Source organism: Macaca nemestrina, chromosome 1 (genome assembly GCF_043159975.1).
Source record: "Macaca nemestrina isolate mMacNem1 chromosome 1, mMacNem.hap1, whole genome shotgun sequence".
Classification (NCBI taxonomy): Eukaryota; Metazoa; Chordata; class Mammalia; order Primates; family Cercopithecidae; genus Macaca; species Macaca nemestrina.
The window spans coordinates 189,033,235-189,054,612 of NC_092125.1; the positions used below are offsets into that span (position 1 = coordinate 189,033,235).

Genomic DNA, 21,378 nt, shown 5'->3' on the forward strand with positions numbered 1-21,378 from the left:
GCCTCCTCCTGACCCTGGGCCTCACCAGTCTGTGTGATGCAGTGGACCTTCGGGGGGGGCAGGGGGAGGGGAAGGGAGAATGCAGTGAACTCATGGAGGGGGAGAAGTTCCTAAACCTGCAGTGGGGGAGGAGGCAGCGAGCCTGGGGGTAAATATCCTGGAGGTAAATATCCTGTTCTCCTTTGCCCCATGCTCCCCACTTCCCCCAGGCAGGCTCAGGCATAAGCATGGACATCTGGGCAGTGCCCGGAACGGCCTCCCATTCCCCGACCCCCATGCCACCTCACCAGGGTCCGCAGCCAGCACTCCTCGCAGTGCACGTGCCAACACTGGATGGACGTCAGGGGCATCGAGTATGAGTCCTAGGGAGGAGGGGGCAGACAAGGAAGGGGTCACTCTGAGGCAGGTCCACCCACTGAAGAGCCCAGAGCACAGTGCGGAGACCCTCTCCAACTCCCCCAGAGGGCGCAGAAGCCTGACCAACGGAACCCCTAGGTTCTTTTCTACTCACCATGCAGATGAGGCATTTGTAACGGTCCCCACGAGATAGCTGCCGTTCAAGTTCTCTGACCCGAGCCTTCAGAGCCTCAAACGTGGTCACAGCTGAATCTTCGGTGATTCTGTAAAAAGGAAGGCATGGTTGGGTGGCAGGCGGGCATCTCCCATTTGCACCTCCAGCCTACACCTCCCTTGAATTCCAGAACCAAATACAGAAATGTCCCCTAGGCATCCCTGCCTGCCCCCTTCCTCTGATAGCCCGAATCTGCAAATTCACATTCCAGAACTAAACTCCTCACCCTCTCTGTTCCTCCATTCCCATCCGGATGAATTTTTACACCACAGATACCAGGGAACCGTTTCCAACCACTCCTTCGCAGTCTTCCCAACAACCCAAATCTGTCATCTTTCCTGGTATCTCCAGCATCTCTCCACTTCTTTTGCCCCTCACCACCACTAGTCCAGGCTCTCAGATGTCTTGCACCAATTCCTCCACTAACTTTTTCCAGACAGCCTCTCTGCCTCCAGGCCCCTCATCTCCATTCCACTCTCCCAGCACCTAGAAGAATTTATGTTCTCAAAGCGAATCTCTTGTGGTGTGACTTCCAACATTCCAATGTCCCCCTCAGAGTAGAGCTCCACCGCACTCCTTGGTCCAGTTCCAGCCCACCGCACCCCTGAGGACCTTGCCATGCATTTTATGCTCGACTGCTATGTGTCACCATCCATGCCACCTTTTTCACTGCCTTGGCCTCTGCACTGTGATCCCTTTGCACCCCCTCGCCTGACTCACTAGCTCTGCCTCATCATTCAGACCTAGTTTTGTTCTCATGCCCTCCCAGAAGCCTTTTCTAGACCCCCGAGCCAGCACTGCACAGTGGCTCTCACAGCCCCGTGTGAACTCCACCACAGCAGTGTAAAGTTCCTGAGTGTGGGTTCCCTGAGGGTGCGCTGCTCACTCCACCAATACTACGGCCAAGAGCCCCACCTCAAGCACGGGGCACGAGCAAACACCTGCTGAAGAAAGGGCCCGTCCAACCTCCAGGGACAGGGGGAGAGATGCAGGGACTGGGCGGGTCCCACATGATCTAGGTCCCTTTGCCACAGGCCTGGCCTGCCTCCAGGGCTCCTTGTTACTTCCTAGGCATATCAGATGCCCTGGTAGTCCTGTCTGTGGGCCAAGCCCTGCACCAGAAGGTCCCTCCTGCATGTCCAGGACTCCTTGGGCTGCACTGCTGAACAGGGAATAGCTAGGACTCTCTCAAGGAACCTTCCCGCCCTCCTAAAACAAGTGAACAGGACCCAGAGGAGCTCACAGAGGGAGGAGAATGCTTCCTGGAAGACTAGAAAAGATGGTGCAGGAGACTGGCCTTAGGGAATAGTAATGATAATACAAATAAAATAGCTAAAATTTATTAAGCACTTACTAAATGCCAGGGATTGTACTGAGGGATTGATAATTATTATCTTATTTACACCTCACAAAAACCCCATGAGAAGATTCTAGTATCTCCGATTTATATACAAAGAAACTAAAGCACAGAAAGATTAAGTAGCTTGCTCAAGGTCCCCCCAGAGTCAGGGAGATGGGATTCAAACCTGGCAGACTGATTCCATGATCAACTAATAACTGTGTGACTGACCATGACTGTACTGGCTACACCCAGGAGGAGGGGGCTTCCAGGCCAAGAGAACAGCAGAAACAGAGGCCAAGAGGCCCAAGATTCTAGTCTGGCTAGAAGGCCCATGTGTAGGCAAAGTGCTACAGTGAGAAAGGAGATGGCATGCAGGAGGACCTCAAATGCCACACCTGAAGGAGCTGAAGTTTATCTCATGGACAGCAGGAAGCTGCTGAGGATGCTGAAGAGCGGGATACGAACAGCTCAGGTTTCACAGATGTACTCAATCAGGAAGCAGAGGCTGGACTGAGAGCAGCGGGAATCATAAGGGAGGTGGACTTTGGGCAAGGACATTCTCCTGGGGGCACCTGTTCTGCAGTTTAGGGGAGACAATCAGCTCAGGAAGCTTGAGAGCTTACAGGTGGTCTGTCATTACTGGATGTGAGTGGTAATGGGAGTGCAGGGAGGGTAGTGGTCACATTTCATGGGCAATAACAAACTTCAATCTCTGGCCTTTTTCCTCTGGGGAGCTAGCAGCAACACAGAGCTTGACTCCTTAGTGGCTGTGTCCCTGTATCAGGGACAATTAAATCCATCACCCTAGGGTCCATGATTCCCTCTGCCTTGCCTCTTCCCACGGATGCCAAGAAAGGCTCTGACTCGTTCCTCCTGGTACTGGCTGATTCCCTGGGGGCTTCCATTTATCCCTCTGGTTCTGGAAGTCTTTACTACCCCTTCTCTCGTCACAAGCCCTCAAACAGCAGGCTCCTTCCCTGGCATTTTGCACAATGCCATATATGCCATCCCCATCTGGATTACAGGTAAATTCCTGATAAGGAGACAAGGATTTGTAGCTGTGCTCCCTTCCACTCCAAGGACTAAGCTGAGAATTTGCCTAGTCCTATATGGTTATTTCAAAGATGGGGAAACTAAGGCCTGCAGCTGGGGGCAGCCTACCCCAGAATGGAGAACTAACTCCCAAACCTCAAATCAGAGAACTGGAGCTGGAATGGCAAAAATGGATGAGGCCAGGAGAGAACGAAGTCATTTCCCATGCCATCTCCAAGAGCTACAAGGCCACAGTGAAGGCCAACAGCCAACTCCAGAACCTGCCTATCCTGGGTGTGCTCAGCACACACCTGCCCTCCAATCTTGGCTCTGGCGAAATACCCAAGCCTCCAACCCCTGGTCCAGGCTGGCTGTGAGCTATTCCTGAGCCCCTCCAGGGCACGGGGGGTGGGGAGATTCTTGGTGGAGCCATGGCATCCTACCATTCCTTTTCCCTGCGTAGTAAAACAGATCTAGGGCAAGAAATAGAGAAATCTTGGGGACTGACGGGCCCCAGTCTCAGCAGACCCAGACCCAGTGGAGAGCTCTGCACATGACTGAGCCAGTCTCCACCTCATCATAGAGATCCCTGCCTATGGGTGCCTGTGCTCACACAGGTGGGACAGAAATCCTGGCTACCCCCAGCCTTGGGTGGGTTGTACCTTCATGGAAGCCACTGGCTCTGCCCCCACCTCCTCCTTGGGCACCATCCCTGATTAATGATCTTGTCTTTCTGATTTATGAGCAGCCCCTCCAGACGAGGGTGGGTGCCCCTTACAACCCCGCCCGCCCCGCTCAGCTGGAGTAGGAGAGAATTATTAAATAAACATCCATACGTCATTCCTCCCCCCCACAAGCTGGTTGCACCGAACCCGTACGGCCCGCTCCGGCGCTGACACGGAGCAGCTGCGGTGATTCATGGGCAGCCGGGCCCTGCGCCGCGGCCCATACATCATGCCAGCAGCACTCGCGGCCCCGGCCGAGATAAACTGATCAACCACAACGGGCTGGAATGAATTTATGACAACACAAAATGGAGGGAAACAAATGGGAGGTGACCCTGGGCCACCGACCCGGCCCTGCACCGGCCTGCAATCCACTCTCCTGGCAGGAGGCAAAGATGGAACACTGGCCCTGGAATGAAGAGGCTGCCTTTTAACCCCAGGCAACCTAGCCTGCAGTCAGAAGGTGGGGTGGGTACTGGAGTTAAGCAATGACCAATGGCAGCAGCACCAGGCAGCCCAGACTGGACAATGCCATCTCCTGAGGCCAGAACTGGCTTTCCTTGGGCTTCTGGGAAGTCAGGGAGATGCCCAGCTGATACTAAATCTTTGTGGTTCCCGGGGATCCAGGCCAGGGATTGCCCAGCGCTGGGCGAAGTGCTAATGGATCCCCTTTCCTCTGCCAGAGAACCCAGGCCAAAAATTCCTACCAGAAGTGATGAGACCCAATGTTCCTGCCTAAAACCCACTGTGAGTGCCACCCGGGACAAGAAAAATGAAACCAATTTAGCTCCCGATTAAGAAACAGAAACTGGAGATGAATCAAGTGCGCCGGCTGGGCTGGGCGGCCATACATCACATTCCCTGGGTGGAGGCCGCCACAGCGGGCAGGCAGGCGGGCGGACTGCTCCTCCCTCCGCCAAGGCTCCCGGGGCCGTGGCCCAGCGATCAATTCACAGAGTCACGCTTAGCACCAGCTGGGCTCCACTGCCGGCTGTGTGCCCAGGGCAGCAGCACTGAGCTGCACTTGGGAGGGCCAGAAGCCCTGGCAGCAGGCCTTCCTACTAGCAAAGGGCCCCTCCTCCCACTGAACTGCGGTCCCAGGGCCCCTCCTGGCCAAACACTCACTTCTCGATGTCGCTGTTCTTGCAGGTCTTCTGCATGGCCTCCTGCTTGCTGCTTTCCCCATTGCTGGTGGATGGCATCTCTGCTGGGACAGAGGGGCAACTCATACTCCGGCCAGACTGGGCAGCACAGGTGAGGGGTTGGGCTTGAGTCAGTCACCACCATCCAGGGATACCCCGTCTCCCCCATTACTCCTAACCTGGGGCAGGACTTACCGTCATTGGCCCATTTAGAGAACTCAGGCGTGATGCGTGTGCTGGGAGGGCCGCCACTGGAGGAAAGGAGGGAGGAAGAACAAAGTGAGGCCTGAAGGCGGGCAGGACAGCCCTGTGGGTCAGTACTGGGTTGACCCCTGCCTCAGGGCTTCCTCTCTCTCTGCTCCACCCACCCAAGCCTGTGCCCACACTTGCTTTAGGACTGCACCCCGGAGTGCCTCTCTCTCCTTGGCTTCACCAGGCTCCTCGCCTGTGCAGGGGATGACATCAGCCTCTGTATATCTGGCATGGTGGTCAAGGACAATGGATCCTAGTTTGCAGCAGGCCATGAGGGTTGAATCCTCAGGAGAGCATGCCCCTCCTGGCCAAAGCTGACTCTGGCCGGGGGGGTGGTGCAGGTGAATACCACAGGAGCTACTTTTCTTATTCCCTGTGGCCTGCCGCATCAGCCCCACCAGCACCCACAGTGCTCCAAGGATACTGTGGCTTCCCATACTCCAAAGTGTCATCCCCATCCACATCCAAGTCCGCATCACTGTCCGGGTTCTCTTTGCCGCTGCACATGATGAAGCCAGAGCCTGTGGGAAGCAGGGTGTGAGGAGGGCCTGCGGACAACAAGACTAGGCCGAGGGCGCCCCTCCTGTTGCCTGCAGGTAGTGGTTAGGCTTCGGACCTGTTAAGGCCCAGAGGGAAACCTGGGCCTGGGATATATAGAGCCAGATACTTCAGTGCCCCTGACCCTGACATTTCAGGCCCTTCACTCTGCAAACCTCATCTTTCTCTGCCACTGCATGCTGCTCCAAGTGGTCTCTGCTCATAAACTAGCCCATTCATACATTATGTCACGTCCTTGGGGGACGCTCAGCCCCAGGCCTGCTGTCCACCTATCTTCCAGGTCTAGGAAGAACAGGAAGAGGACAGAAAAATTCAGGTCTAGGAATTTCACAGGAAAGGAGTGGGGCCTCCCCCTATGCCCCATTATCCAGCCTGACAAGTTCATTGGAGGAAAGAACAGGCTGGCTAAGGCCAATCAGAGCCACAGAGTGGGACCCCCGGACAACATCCTGATTTTGGCCGCTAGGTCCTTGCCAGCAAAAACACCAGGCAGCTGTTCAAATATTTGGTGTCTGAAGCGCCTGACATTAATTATTCATCTCCACCTCACTCAGCCCAGATTCCTGGACAAGTGCAGTTATGAAGGGATTAAGAAGAGACAGACGAGGGAGGACAGGCATGCACACCTACTTCTCAAAGCAGTCCATGAAGGCAACCAGGCTGAGCGGAGGCCAGGCCATGGGCCAGGCAGGCGGCTGACCCCTGAGGTGCATCTGGCAAGCCACGGGTGGATTCTCAGCTCAGGGAGAGGGGCGAGCTGCTGGGGCTACACTAGGCCTGCTCACCTGCCAGGTGATCTCTCTGTCATCCAGGACCACCCTTCCTGATAGCCCAGGGTCAAGTGCTATAGAGTTGTTCCCCCCAGCTCCCCACTTCCTCCCAGTGGGTCTCAGACCACACCTCACTAGCCAGCACAGCCCTGCAGGGACAAAAGAATGTGAGACTCTGTGGCTACTGGGATCAGCAAAGAAATACTTAAAGAAGTGAGGAAGCAGCTCAGTGTCTGCCCGATGATTTCAGACATTTCAGCTTGTCCATTCTTTCCTCTCAGGTCCTTATACTCTCACTAGGATATGTCTTGTAGGGAGTCCTCAGGCCTCTTATCTGTTCCCTCATCCTGCTTACCACTGAGTTCTGACCACCTTTCCTCCTGCTCCAAAACCATCGATGGCTCCCCACTGCATGCACAACCAAGCCCAGGCTCCTCAGCCAGATCCATGAAGATCTGGGTCCATCTATGTCTTTACTCTTGCTCTCTACTAATTCACTCTGTAAACCCCATGCATGTAGACACAGAGGCTGCTCACCAAACCCCAAACATACCCTGTATATCCCACTCTTAAGACCCCTGCTCGTGCTATTCACTCCATCTGGAATGTTCTCCATTTTTCAAGCCCTGAAAAACACTGAGTCTTGATCCTTCTCCCTTCTACCCCACCAGTCTCTGGTCTCACAAAGATACCACCAAAGGTAAGCAGCACCGGGAAGGAAAGACGCCGGGCACAGCCTGGACTCCACCTCTCCCTGACAGTCCTCATTTGCCCTCTACCCTGAGGCACTGACACACTTGAGGCAACAAGCAGGTCAGCAGCAGGGCCATTAAGCTGAGAAAACACCAAGTTACAGCTCTGTCTCCTGTTCACAGCCAGGTGTCCTGACAAGCAATTCCTGCCTTGTGGGTGAGTGGCACCTCTATAAACCCTCTGACAGTTTGGGAGACAAACTCCACCATCAATCAGAATGTAGCTATCAGGTTCACTTACAGCTTGCGGCACCCAAGCCCTGCCAACCCCCCTTCCCCAAGTACACGCAGCTCAGCAGCTAGCCTCACATCCTCTGCTCGGTCTGGCCCTGCCTAGCCCTGCCTTATAAGTGGAAAGCAGAGAACCCTGGCACCACATGTGAGCCCGATACGGCTCCATGGCAAAGCAGAGAAAACAGGGTACCCCAGGCCGGGCACGGAGGCTCACGCCTGTAATCCCAGCACTTTGGGAGGTTGAGGCGGGCGGATCACAAGGTCAGGAGAGCGAGACCATCCTGGCTAACGCGGTGAAACCCTGTCTCTACTAAAAATACAAAAAGAAATTAGCCGAGTGTGGCGGGCGCCTGTAGTCCCAGCTACTCGGGAGGCTGAGGCAGGAGAATGGCATGAACCCGGGAAGTGGAGCTTGCAGTGAGCCGAGATTGTGCCACTGCACTCCAGCCTCGGCGACAGAGTGAGACTCTGTCTCAAAAAAAAAAAGAAAACAAACAGGGTACCCCAAAGCTGCCAGGAAAAGCTCCAGCTTCTCAACACAGAAAGTAGCCCCGTGGCCTGAAGTCCTTTTCTCTGCAGTCTTACTGCCCACCATGCCTGGCCCAGGACTCATACTCCATTAAACAGAGCTACTGTGGTCTCCCAAATCCTCTGTGCTTTCTCATGCCCCCATGCCTCCACACCTCCTGCTCGCTGCCTAGAACCTTCTCCCTCCTGGTCTGCAATACACAGGCCTGCTCCTTTGGTAAGTCTGACTCAGCCCAGCCATGCCTCCTACCATCAGCTCAGTGCCCACACAGAGCAGCTGCTCTCTGAATCCCTGCTAAAGGAAAGAACTCACACCTCAACGCCATTCTTTCAACCTTTATTGGGCTCATCCTCTGGTTGGCTCCATGTTGAGAACAGAGAGCTTCAAGACCTGATCCCTGTCCTCACGGTGCTCTGAGTGGTACATGGGGCTTCCCAGCTTCTTATACACAGGTGGCCCTTCCCTGGTGTCCACCTAGACTCCTGTGTAACTCCAGAATCATATTTATCACCACATATTGTCACTGTCCCTCACCAGACTGGAAGCTGCAAGGGTCCCAAGTGTGACTCACTGTTGTGATCTCAGCAGCACCCAGCAGAGCTGGCTGGGCTGATGGCTGGTGCCACACAGCACATCCCAGCAGTACTGGCTAAACACTGGCGACACTGCTGTATTAGGTCCTAGTTAGCTGGTGGCCTGGAGAAATCTCTCAGGATACAACTTTCCTTATCAGATCCCGGCTCCCAGCCGGGCAGCACCTTTCTGTTCCTCTGGCCAGTCAGGCAGGATGGACAGCACGACACACTTTGTTTGCCAAAGAAAAGGCCTCTGCCTCTGGTCTGAGCCATTCACTCTGACCCTGACCCCATCCTCCAGCTAAGACAGATGTTGGGAACCTCTCCCTGCCCCCACAGGTGTTCAGAACAGGCTGCTGCCAATTTCACTCTTGTGCTGCCCCAGCCTGTTCCAACCTCTTTCCCAGCACATTAAACTTTATTTTCTTAATGAAATGTCACTTGCTGACTTCTGGCAGAATCATAATAAAAAGAAACGGCCATAAAGCCGTTTTATGCAGACAGCACCCCCGCCAGCTTGCCCCCCCTCCCGCTTGGAGAGGAAGGCTCCACAGTCATTTGATGTTCTCAGCTGCTGGAATATCCCAAGCCAGTACTCAGAGGCAAGATGGCACAGACAGCTCCTTTCCAAGTCTCTGGCTCCTCTTCCATGTAGCTCCAGGGATAACAGGCAAGCTGCCACTCCTACTGCTGCTATCCAGGGAAGGAACTTAGCCCCCAGGACCTCCAAGATGGCCCAGAGTACCCTTCAGCCACCGGGGAAGGCGCCTTGCTACGGTTCTGCCCCACCTTAAAGTGGCATAAAGGCCTGAGCCCCCACCCATAGGCAACCTAAGCCTGATGGTCAATGATACCCAGCAGGGTGGTGCCAGAGTTGCCCATTCCTGGCAGGGTGGGCAGTGCAAAAAAAAAAATCCTTCTCCTCACAGTGAAAACTTAGCAACAAAGAGGGAGAGAGTTAAGTGCAGAAATGAAACACAGGTCTACATTTTATAAAAACGACCCTTCTCCCATAAACTCATTTCTTCCTGGGTTATTGAGAAGGGAGAAAAAAAAATCAGTGTTAATTTAATCAATTGATCAGATGATCGATTAAGAAACTGGAGATGCCCGTTTACCGGGGGTAGTATCATCCTGGAACCTGAAACCACAAAAAAGGAGGCATCGATTTCCTCACCTGCTGCTCCCAACAAAACCAGAGCCCAGGGAGAAAGGAAAGTCTCGGGGCCCTCCAGAGGCCTGCGCTCTCCAACACGGAGGGCAGGGGCAGCAGCTTCCGGAGAGTTTTACACTGGAATTAGTTACAGATGCAGTTACGGTGTCTTGTGTAAACGCCATCGATTGGGGAGCTGACAGTCTGGGGAGCTGCGATGCGGGACAATCAATCGGCCTGCAGTGTCACCTGCCACCTCGCTGAACAGTTGACAATGCAATTATCCAGTGTGGAGGCAGGGAGTTGGCGTGTGTCAAACGCACTTAGCCACTTTCCGGGCCTCCTCGATAACGCGTTTCACTGCCTCACGTCAGGAGAGACGCAGAGAGACAGACGCCGTTTAAAACCATTGATACTTGCTCCTTCTGCCTGCACTCCCTCTGTCCTAGCTTAACAATTGTGTTCCAAAAGGCGATTAAATCCCGTCAGTTGCCACAGGGGACAGAAGGTGCCTTGCTCCTTGCCACCTCTCCTCACCCCTCCCAACAGGCGACAGAGATAACTAAAGGTGGTGGGGAGTCACAAGGCAGCAGCACAACCCTCTCCACTCCAAGACCACCTCCAGCAGTGTGCTGTTCCAACACCTGTCACTGACTGGACCAGGAGCAGAGCTGCACTGGGGGACATTTTTAGCACCTGGGGCTCCTTTCTTTTGAGAACCAGCACACCAAAGGAGGCAGCAGCTAGGGCAAGGCCTATGTGCCCATGCCCTGGGGCTTACAACACCTCTTACCCCCTTGCCCCATACTTCTGGTGCTGAAATTTTATCAAGAAATAGCCAGATAAAAGATTTGTGCCAGGCTGGGTGTGGTGGCTCATACCTGTAATCCCAGGAGGTCGAGGTGGGCGGATCACCTGAGGTTTCAGGAGTTCAAGACCAGTCTGGCCAACATGGTGAAACCCCGTCTCTACTAAAAATACAAAAATTAGCCGGGTGTGGTGGCACATGCCTGTAATCCCAGCTACTCGGGAGGCAGGCTGAGGCAGGAGAATCTCTCGAACTCAGAAGGTGGAGGTTGCAGTGAGCCGAAATTGTGCCACTGCACTCTACTCTCCAGCCTGGGTGACAGAGTGAGACTCTGTCTCAAAAAAAGAAAAGAAAAGATTTGTGCCACAGCTGCTCTGCCTGTTTGCTTCACGACTTCTCATCCAGCTACTTGGAACTGGCTTAAATGTAAAGAACTCATGAAAGATAAGAAACGCCGCAGGACAGAGACCATGCACTGCTGACTGTCTTAACACCCTTCTTCTCCCTACCCACTCCACCTGTTTGGTTCAAAGGGGCTTCATGCTGGATTTCAGCAATGCATTCACCTCCAGGGCTTAAAAAATATAGCTGCAGCCTTCCATTTCCTGTGATGCTTCCTGGGAAATTCCTCCATCTCACCACTCTTGTGACCACATCATTGCCACCTTATTTGAAACCAATCATTCCCATGTCATTCCAGCATGTCCCTTCCAGATATGAGGAGCTCTGGGCTCCCCAATGCAGTTGGGTGAACTCTCACTGGCAACCAACACACAGGAGGGACAACAGCTCACCACTGTAGGTCTCTTCTCCAGGATCCAGGAGCTGGATGGAGGACAGGAGAGGAAAGGCATGGCTCCTTAGTCACACACCTCCATAGACTACAGGTGGAAGCAGGCTTGTCTTAAGGCTGTATAGTTAGGTTTCCCCTGTAGTCTGCTTCTCTAGCCTAGAAGCCCCTTGCTTGGCCCAGGTTTGGCACGGTACCCAAGAAAAACATCTTTTCTCCCTAACTGCGGATCTCTTTTAATGGAATGTTCATGGCGCACTAGGTTCTGTGTGCTGCCCTTTATGTAAAGAGCAGTAGCAGGTTAGAAAATCTGTGGTTCTGAAAGGACGATCAACAGCTTAGGCACACAGCTTAAGTATTTCTTCTAGAATTGGGAAGGTCAGAGTGCCTCCTAGGCAGCAAAAATTCCTTCCAACTTACTTGAAGTAATACCTATTTCCTTTAGTCTTTTCAAAAATCTATTTCCGGTGGGACCTACCTCAGTGCTCGCCTGCTCTGTCTGGTTATTTTGTCCTAAAATACCAATCCGAGCACTGCCAGGCCTGAGATATCTGGGAGCTCCTCCTCAGTAACCACAGGTCCCCATCTCTAAGGCCTGTTGCCCTCGGCCAAGTCTCTCCACCAAAACTCTTGCCTGTTCACTGCTTCCCACAGCAGATTACATTTGAGGTAACCGATCTGATCCATAAGACCAACCCCCAGGGGCCTGGTGGGAAGCTTTGCTGAGGATGACCAAGGGGCCCTAGTCTGGGAGGAGGAATGGGGGTGATCGGATACAGAAACTTATCTGCAATTCTTCACTTCTTTCATATCTAACAAGGATAGCAATCTCTGTTCTGTCAGCACGCACAGCGCAGTTTAAATGGGCCTCGCCACTCGCCTGCTCATCCTGCCTCTGCCTCCCTCTCTCTGAAGTCGGCTGGGCAGCTTCTTCAGCTGGCGTTATCACTCCCTCTAACCGGTCTTGGCAGGCAATCTAATTCCTCCTGAAAAGGTCACCGCCATTTTAACTGCCTTTCAATCACATTAAGCACGCGCTGCCCGGCTTGCGGCCCGGCCCGCCCGGCGGGCGATCAATGCGCTGCACTGACACCAGCCCGCCTGGCGGGGCCACACCCAACCCCCCAAGAGTTGGGGCCTCTCGGTCCTGGCCAGGGAGGGTAGGCTGACAGATGGCCAGCTTTTGCAGACAGGGTTTTGGGGGCAGAGGCAGTAGGGATCAGCCAGGGCCTCCCTTTGATAGTCCCCCCACCGAGGAGCCTCAGCCTCCTCCGCTCCACTGCGCCCCGCTCTCTGCCTCGTGGCCCCCGCTGATCTCGCTGTAAAACAGCCTTTCAAGTCTGCCTGTCTTTTGACTGCACTAAGCTGTTTAAGAGGCGGCAGCAGCTTCTATCAGGAAAGCTGGAGCAATTCTCTGCAGATAAAGGCACCTCCGGCCCCTGTTCCCTCTTCAAGTCTCACTCTCATTCTCGCTCTCCAAATCGCTCAAAGAAAAGCCCCCTTTGAACTCCCCTCAGGAATTCTTGAAAGGAACAACCTCACAGTGTAAACACTCAGGGAAAACGGATACCCGCCCAGGGCCTAAGAGCCCCTCACACTGCTCTGCAAGTGCATCCCGGCACAGGGGAAATACTCTTGTCAAATCAGCAGGCCCTTCGCAGCTTTATCCTCCGTAAGCCCTGTCTGGTGCCCAGAAGCCATCAGGTCCAGGTCTGTGCCAAGGAACCTAAGAAGTTGCCACAGCAATGGAGGATGTGAGCAGTTGCAGCTGCCAACAGCGCTAACCAGAGAGGCATGCTGGAACTGACCCTATGTGGCTGCCACCGAACACCCATGTGTCCAACTCACAGGACAGACAATCGTCAGCTCTGCTTCTCACTCTTCTAGGGCCTCAGACACTCTAAGGCTCCAGTACAGGATGAGTGAAATGGCAAACTCACACTCTCCAGCTCCGGTTCAGGGAGACAGTTTGATCTGACTAACCTTCCTGATTTATGTTTTGGCTTGCCCCCAAACACCTGGGTAATGTGAGAGACGCCCAGAGGCATAATGTCCCATCTGGGCTCTTAGCCCCTTCGTGGAACCAGTCTGCACTGGACGGCCCTGCAGAGACCACTCCTCAGCATCTGCCCAGGTAGCGTGGCCCCATGGAGGCAGAGAACTTCTTCCCAGCTGCTGTGAGATTCCCCAGGGACCATACACAGCAGTACTCCCAAAGGTGTTGCCCAGAGAACGAGAGGCAGACGGGAAGCAGACTGGCTCACTTAATGACCACAAGCTGCAGTACCAGCTGTGCTCATGCACAAAAAGAGAGAAGAACTGGAGGCCAAGAGGCAGACAGCTCCCCTTTTCCCCTGCCCAAGGCTGGGGAGTTTAACAAGTCACTGACCCTGGGCACCCAACCAATTCTGCTGTCTGACCTGGTGGGGGGTGCCAAGCCTTGCTCCTCCAAGGAGCTGGGAGGACACTGGAGATGGGCAGGGCCCTGCATACTCCTTTGCAGCAACTGGGGAGAGCCCAGGGGAAGGAGGGAGCAGCTGGGCCCAGGCCCCTCTTGCTTCAGGGCAGAGGGCGCCCAGGGAGAAGGGATGGGATCAGAGCTAAAATTAGATTCACCAATGAAGCTCATGGGAGGTCAAATTTTGCCATAACTCACTCTCTCCTCTGTAACTGATTTCCCTGACATAGGGCTGAAGAGGAGGAGGAGGAAAATCCAATGTGTTTGCCTGGAAGCCCTCAGGGCCCCCAGTGCTGGAGGTGTACAGCAGGTTGCTGGATTCTCATTTATCAGCCTTAAGAGGGATGGAGTGATAAATGCATAACCGTCCCTTTAATATTTTATGCAGGTGCTAACGCGGCTTGGCTGTCACCTTCAATGCATCACCCGAGGCTGAGAGCCCCCCTCGTCATTCCTAGCTTGCAGCCTCACAATTCCATTTCCCCACCCAAATACATCCATTTTAATATGCACATCACAGGCAGGCAGCACGGTCACAAAGGAGCCCCACCAGCAGCAGTCCCCACGTGGTGGAACGGATGGATGACCAGCCACCAGCCTCGGCCTCTTGGCTCCCAACAGATGGATACCCAGCAGAGGCCTGGCACCAGAGTGCCACTGTCTATGTGTCAGCTGCTTGTACCTCGGAAGCCACCTTCCAGAAGAGTGGTGGCCCGTATCCGCTTCTGCCCACACCATTCATACTCCTCAAAGCGGTTGTTGTTCTCATGCTCGATGTCCACAGCATCATCCTCAGCCATGCAGGAGCCTTCCCTCTGTGAAGAGCAGAGCAGGATCATGCTGGGCCCAGGCCATCCCCACCTGCTCCCCACAGTCTGCGACGAAGGCACAGCTCTAGCCCCAGCTGTGGTGCGCCAAGTGGGCCCTCAGCTCTAGGGCTCCTCTGAAGCAAACCAATTTAGAGGTCAAAGACCTGGGCCTCTTCCCAAATTTTCCACTGGAGCCCAAGGAGGGAATGAGTGAGAGTGAAAGCAAAGGGAGAGAGCAGTGGACAGAAGTGAAGAAGCTGCTGAGACCACATGGAGACCCCAAGAGCCCACAGATTCAGGGGTAGTCTGCAGCTAGTGTCGGGGGAAGGGAGTGGGGAAGGAAGGTGGGTGGTGATGGCCCCTCTACCTTAGAAAGGCAATGCTCCACATGCCTACTCATCTCCTGCTCCGATCCTGCCAGGGGGCAGTTGCACAGGGGACATACCTGCCCTTCATCTTGCTTCCTCCGTTTCATTTTCCCAATCCGAGCTGCACGGGGGAACCGAAAACAAAGCACAGAACAAGCAGACGGTCACTGCAGCCCCCAAGGTCCCAGTGGAGCTGACACATCCTGACCTCTTGCCAACCACTAGCGTTTTTATTCAGTGCCTGATCTGGCCCTCATCTTGAAGTACCTCCTGCTCCTTTGGGGACTGGGCTTTGCCAAGAGCACCTGGGGAGGAGACTGGTGCTAACTAAGCCAGTGAGTAAGTCTACTCTTTGGCCACAGCTGGTGCAAGGTCTACCCATACCTTTACTTGCAGTGTTTAGTAAGAGTCCAATGAGCAAAGACACTCCATGTTGCTAGGTATCTCTCCAGAAAGCCAAGACCATGAACTCTTTTGGTGTCGGGAAATACAACTCTAAAGAGCATCTCCTGGCTAGAACCTAACTCCTTCAGTGGCCTGACTTGGCCTGCTGTTCACTCATCAGCTAAATCCTCTTTTGTTCCTGGGCCAAGAGCCCTGAGGTACAACTCCTAGCATCCCACCTAGAATCTTAACAGGAAGAATTTCTCTGAGGTCCACTAATCCCATTTTACAGAAGAGGAGACTGAGGCCCAGTCACAAAGGTAAGAGGGTCTGGGTCAGACCTTTGGCAGCCAGGTCAGAAGGCTCAGGGAACCCTGAGAAGGCAGTCCTTATTGTGCCCACCTGAACCTGTTCCATCATTTCTAATCAGTACAGAGGGGCTGGCAGGCCCTGGAGGCAGAGGGCTGCCTGCCATGTTGTCCCACAGGGGGCTCAGTTCCAAAGTGCACACTGCAAGCCCACAGCACTGCTAATTAATGCTGAGCGATGCAATCATTTCTAATTAGCTCAGTAATCCCTCTCTGTAGCCCTCCTGTCACTGAAGCAGGAAGGGGTCAAAACAAGAAACTCTGTTCCCTCTAGTCCCTTCCAGAATGCCACAGCAGGATCAGAGATGGCTACTCTGGGACCAAATTGATGGGGAGGCGGGAGAGCCAGCCAAGGAGGGAAAGGTTCCCCAATGCAGGGCCAGGAAGAACTTTCTCATGGACAGTGACTCTGACAAGAAGTTCATGAATGCAATCTAGGAGGGGAACACAGGTGAGAGCTGCTATGTTACAATTTAGAGCTTCTACTGTGTGTCAGGCTCATAGCCAAGTACGTTACCCAAGGTAGCTCATTTACTACCACTTGCTGAAGCTAGATTGCATTATCCCATTTTAACAGATGAAGAAACTCGAAGCTTAGATCAAGGCACGTGTCCAAGTAGCTAAAAAGTGGCAAAGGCAAGATAGGAAACCAGGCCTGACTTCATAACCTAGAATGCCCTTCTGTTCCAAGGGGACCCCCTAACTGAGCAGCATCAACAAAGACTGGTCCCAGTGAGTGTGCTAGAGCTCCAGCTCCTGCCTGTTGTGAGCCTGAGGCAGGGAGCTACTCCAACTCCAAAACAGAGCGACCCCACAAAGACCCAAACCAAAAGGAAAGCTACCATCCTGCCAGAACTGGGCATGGAGTCTGAGAAAACTTGGTCTGTAGCCCAGTCCATCTCTTCAATTTCCTGTGTTTTCACTATAGGTGACATGACTGTGTCCTAGTGCCCCACTTGACTTTGTGCACAAAGATTGAGAACTCTTCACTTTGGCTGCCCTAACTCTTGGAATCTCAAACTTAGGTAGCCTTGACACTGTAGAGCCAGGGCTGGGATGGACAATGGACGTGAAACCTCAGAAAGGCATAGAGCAAAGGACCCTGAGAGTTTTAGAAGTGTAGTATGGAGCAGTGTGCCAACACAAAGCTTCCTCCCTACCATGCCTACACCAAGAGAATGCCTCCCTGGGTAAGAAAGTGCTGATGATACCACAATGTTCGATGATTAAGGAAACGAATCTCATGGAATGGTCAAGAAAAGCATGATACTGGATGTGCTCCTTGCTCAGGACACACAGGCCAGCAGATGATCCCTTGTAGTCCCTGGAAAGCACCCTGATGGACTGGGCTTCATCTGGAAATTCTCAGAGAAGGCAGGCAGGTTTGGTTTTCACCTTCCCATTCATCTTCTAAATCCTGAACTAAGCTTACCAAAGTGTAGTAGGGAAAGCTCTGTTCTCTATCCAGAGGCTACGTATGAGTAGGAAGAATCAAAGCATTTGCCAAGGAGGTAGCATGGTGTGGTTGGAGAAACACGGGCTTTGGCGGGAAACAAACTTCAAATGAATCATGGCTCAGTTACATCCCAGCTGTGTACTTTGAAACAAACCACTTTCACCTCTCAGAGCCTGTTTTCTTATTCACAAAAGGTGTGTAATACTCCTCTCAGAGGTGTTGTGAGAATGGTGCTTAACATGGCGCCAGCTCATCATGAATGTTCTCCCTTTTCCAGACCAGGGCTCAGCCTGGCAGCAGAACCCACGTGGTAAGATCTGGGGATCTTGAACTCCATGGCCTCTCTCACTTATCAGCTGGTCCAGAGACCCTAAACCCCTTACAGTCACCCCCCAGATACCACACCTCAGTAAGCACAAAAAGCTAGGATCGTTCAATTGTATTCAGCAAACAGGAATGCTCTAGAGGTTTGCATCCAAAAGAGGGGCTGCTAGGTAGTGCATACATGGCCTGCTTTCAGAGAAGGCCTCTAAGAGCTGTCGAGCCCACGCTGATCACCTTTGTGAAATGTGGGCCGACTGATAACTCAAAGAGCCCTGGGATGAGTTAGTTCCTGTTGCCGTGGGAACTCCAGATCTCACTGTATTGTCAAGTCTCAGCAGAGAGGCTGTATTCACACTACTGGGCACTGATTAAAAACTGGAAGAAAAACATTCTCAGCGCCCTGCAGGTTTGTATAGTGAGGTCCCAGCAGTTTGCAAATTCAAAGCTGAGCTCCCGAGTAGAATTGTGTAGCTCGTTCCTCATTCTCCGGCACTTATTGCCCTCCCCCCAGGGCTCTTCAGGGCCTTTAGAGAGGTTTGGGCAAGGGCTGGGAGCCATACCTCCATTAGACAGACGGGGAAACTGAGAGCGGCAGCTTTGGTTTGCACATACTCAGGCGCCGTGACTGCGAAGAAGCCAATGGGCCCCAAAGTCGAAGAGACCCAGGCAAGCCAGGAGCGGCAGGCAGTGAGGGAGGGAGGAGGCCGGGGGTGGGGCGGAGGGAGGGGCCGGGCAGGACTCACCATTCAGTCGGGTCTGCCGGTTGGCTCGTACTCGCAGAAAGGTCTGGGAGAAGATCGCGGGCAGATGCAAGAAAAGAAAAGAGAGCGTCAGGCGCGGCCTGGAGTCCTGACCCCCGCCCCAGCACCGGACCCCCAACCAAGCCTGCTCCGCCCCAAACAGCCCGTAAACAAACCTACTTCCTCCCTCCCGCCAGCCCCTCTGCTCCTCCGGCCGCTCCGGGCTCTCGGCATAGCCGCCGGGCGCTGCTCTAACGGGACCCCGTGGCCGCTGCGCGGTGCCGCCCCGGCCCCGGCCTCCGGCGCTCTGGGCCCCACGGCCGCCCGGCGGGCGAAGGCGGCGATGCGGGCGGATTCCCCCCGGCTGCCCGGCGGTGGCGGCACCTCAGCTCCCAGCGGCGGCGGCGGCCATGTTGGCCCTGATCACGTGATCTGCCGCCGTCGCGCGCTGGGGGTGAAAGTTCACAATTCGGCGAGGGGGCGGCCGGACCGAGACCAGGAAGCTGCCGTTTGTACTCCGGTAGCAACCGGCAGAAGCCTCCCCGGGGTCCCTCCCACCGCCGTGAAGCCTACCAACCCCAGCTTTAGCGGCTGCAAAGTCCTTCCACCCCCCGCTCCACGCCCCCTCCCGCTGCGGGGCTCCTTTCGCCCCACCGCCCGGCCCCAGCTCCCGCCTCCTGTGCCTGCCTTCCGCGCGGCTGCCCTTAGGGCAGAGGCATCGCGTTGGGCGCTTTGCAGGGGACAAGGCGTCGGAATTCCCGATCGTCCGTGGGCGATCCCTGCCCAACCCCTAGGCCACCCAGTTTTGTTATCAGACGACTCCCAACATGTCAGCTGTCTGCTGCACGGCCCCTGGAGCTCCCATAGGCACTGCATACCCACATGGCCAACATTAAACTCGGTATCCTCCAAACAGAGGCCTTTCTTTTGGGTTCCCTATTCAAAAGAGGAAGCCATCATCTACTCAGGTGTGCCCACAGAGTAAAGTTGAGAGTCGCCCTTGACCCCACCTTCTCCATCCCTCACACTCAGTCCTTTTCTAGATCCTGAAAGTCTACTTTGAAAGGTCTCTGATTTTCTCATCTCCACCTCTGTATCTCCTACTCATCCTTCCTGGTCTGTAACTGAAAAATAGCTTTGCCTTGTGTAAGAGTACATTCATCTCTGCGCCGTTATCATAGCTTGTGTAGGTTTTTATCAGTGGACTGACCACTTCAGGGTTGGGGCCATGTGTGAGTTATTTGGGTGAACCCAGAGCCCAGCATGGTGCTGGGCATAGGCAAGTCAGCCCTGAGTTTTTTTCCATGGTTGTACCTACCTTGGTTGTCGTTGTGTTCCAGTCATACATAATCTTACGAGCTTTCTAAATTTGCAGCTGTTTCCCGTCTCATCTTTTGGTCTCCAGCTTCTCTCTCTGCAACCCATCCTCCACACTACACACAATGTGATCCTTCTATTGGACAAAATTAACCCTCTCCTTCTTTAAATCCTTCAGTGGTTCTCCACCAAGATCTGCAACCTGGCATATAGGCCTGCCCTGTCTGCCTCGCCAGACTCTTCTCCCACTCCTATTCTCTCCCTTTACACTCCTGCCACTCAGCTTTGCAGAGCTAACTGTAGCTTTTTGAGCACTCCATGCTCTGGACTGCAGGCCAGAGAGCCTCCATGGCCTCCAGTATCCCTTGCTGGGTTAACTGTTGTTCATCCTTCAGGACTCTGGTAAGACTTAGTTCTGTCCCCCAAGCCTGGGTTTGATGCCTCCTCTGAGTTTTCGCAGTTCCACTGCTTCTCTTTGATTATGTATATTTTGACTGTTTGTTTACATATCTGTCCCTTGTACTTGGGAGGTCATCTCTAGCCATTTACCCAGCACAGTGTCTTGCATGAAAGAGACATCAGTGGGAAGGGGAGAAAGACTTTATAAGCCCTGAGCCCAGTGATGGGTTGGGAAACAATCTCGGATTTAGGGCCAAACAGACTCAAGTTCAAGTCCTAATTCTGTTACTTGCAATTTTATGTTTTTAGAAAAGTCACTTCTTTCTAGGCCTGTTTCCTTGGTAATAGATTGGGGATGATGAATACAGTTGCTATGAGGTTTAAGTGAGGTAATCATAAAGAGGGTTAGTCAGTCAGCAGGGGCTAAGTAAATGAGAATTCAAACTGGAAACCAAGGCTGGGCACGATGGCTCATGCCTTTAATCTTAGCACTTTGGGAGGCCAATGCAGGAGGATTGCTTGAGCCCAGGAGTTCAAGACCAGCCTGGGCAATATAGTGAGCACCTGTCTCTATAAAAAACAAAAACAAAAACAAAAACCCAGAAACCAGTACCCCCTGCTTTCAAGGCCTAGCTCAGTGACTTTAAAAATCCAACATAGCTGAACAACTACTACATGCCAGGCCTTGTGTAAAGAGCAAGGGATGGGATACCCAGCTAGTCCCTGGGTTGCTTTCCAGCTTCATCTACTAACTTTCCTTGCGTTCTACTTTCTAACAAAACCAAACTACTGGCAGGTCCCCAGATATATCATTCTGTTACACCTCTATGTTCTCTGTACATAGTGTTGCCTTTATATCTGGAGTAACCTTTCTTCCTTGTCTGCCACGTGAACTTCTATTCCTTCTCTGAGTCCATTTTCAGTCATTATCTCCTGTGTGAAGCTTGCTCTGATTTTCCCTTCCTTCTACTGTAGTATCCTAGAAACTTATTCTTTATTATTAGTTTTTTTAAAATTTTATATTTTTAATAGAGACAGGGTTTTGCCATGTTGCCCAGGCTGGTCTTGAACTCCTGGCCTCAAGCAATTCACCTGCCTTGGCCTCCCAAAGTGCTGGGATTACAGGCATGAGCCACTGTGCCTGGCCCCTAGAAACTTATTTATACTCCTGTCATAGCACTCAAAACACTGGACCATAATTATCTATCTGCAAATCTAACCCCTTGAAGGCAAGGACACAAAGCTGAGCATGAGTGAGTACTAGATAAATGTTTGAGTAAAGGAAGGATGGCCGGGCGCGGTGGCTCAAGCCTGTAATCCCAGCACTTTGGGAGGCCGAGACGGGTGGATCACGAGGTCAGGAGATCGAGACCATCCTGGCTAACACGGTGAAACCCTGTCTCTACTAAAAAATACAAAAAAACTAGCCGGGCGAGGTGGCGGTCGCCTGTAGTCCCAACTACTCGGGAGGCTGAGGCAAGAGAATGGCGTAAACCCGGGAGGCGGAGCTTGCAGTGAGCCG

The 21,378-nt window shown here is 53.4% G+C and overlaps 1 protein-coding gene across 8 annotated transcripts in view; it reads right to left on the reverse strand.

The window, feature by feature from the left end:
* Positions 1 to 21,378, reverse strand: part of LOC105494910 (ring finger protein 220) — a 300,901-nt gene that overhangs the window by 1,468 nt on the left and 278,055 nt on the right. For 5 of the 8 annotated variants that reach the window (XM_071094102.1, XM_011763917.2, XM_011763919.3 and 2 more), the window contains 9 exons: positions 18,144 to 18,186; positions 14,868 to 14,989; positions 14,374 to 14,506; positions 5,489 to 5,585; positions 5,203 to 5,289; positions 5,008 to 5,063; positions 4,796 to 4,874; positions 512 to 620; positions 288 to 362 (listed from right to left, as the gene is read on the reverse strand). In XM_071094102.1, the coding sequence (XP_070950203.1) occupies positions 288 to 362; positions 512 to 620; positions 4,796 to 4,874; positions 5,008 to 5,063; positions 5,203 to 5,289; positions 5,489 to 5,585; positions 14,374 to 14,506; positions 14,868 to 14,989; positions 18,144 to 18,186 (801 nt within the window). Of the gene's footprint in view, positions 1 to 287; positions 363 to 511; positions 621 to 4,795; positions 4,875 to 5,007; positions 5,064 to 5,202; positions 5,290 to 5,488; positions 5,586 to 14,373; positions 14,507 to 14,867; positions 14,990 to 18,143; positions 18,187 to 18,320; positions 18,657 to 21,378 lie in introns of those variants that run through there. The other 3 variants (XM_011763921.3, XM_071094107.1, XM_071094108.1) reach the window with 2 other exon arrangements.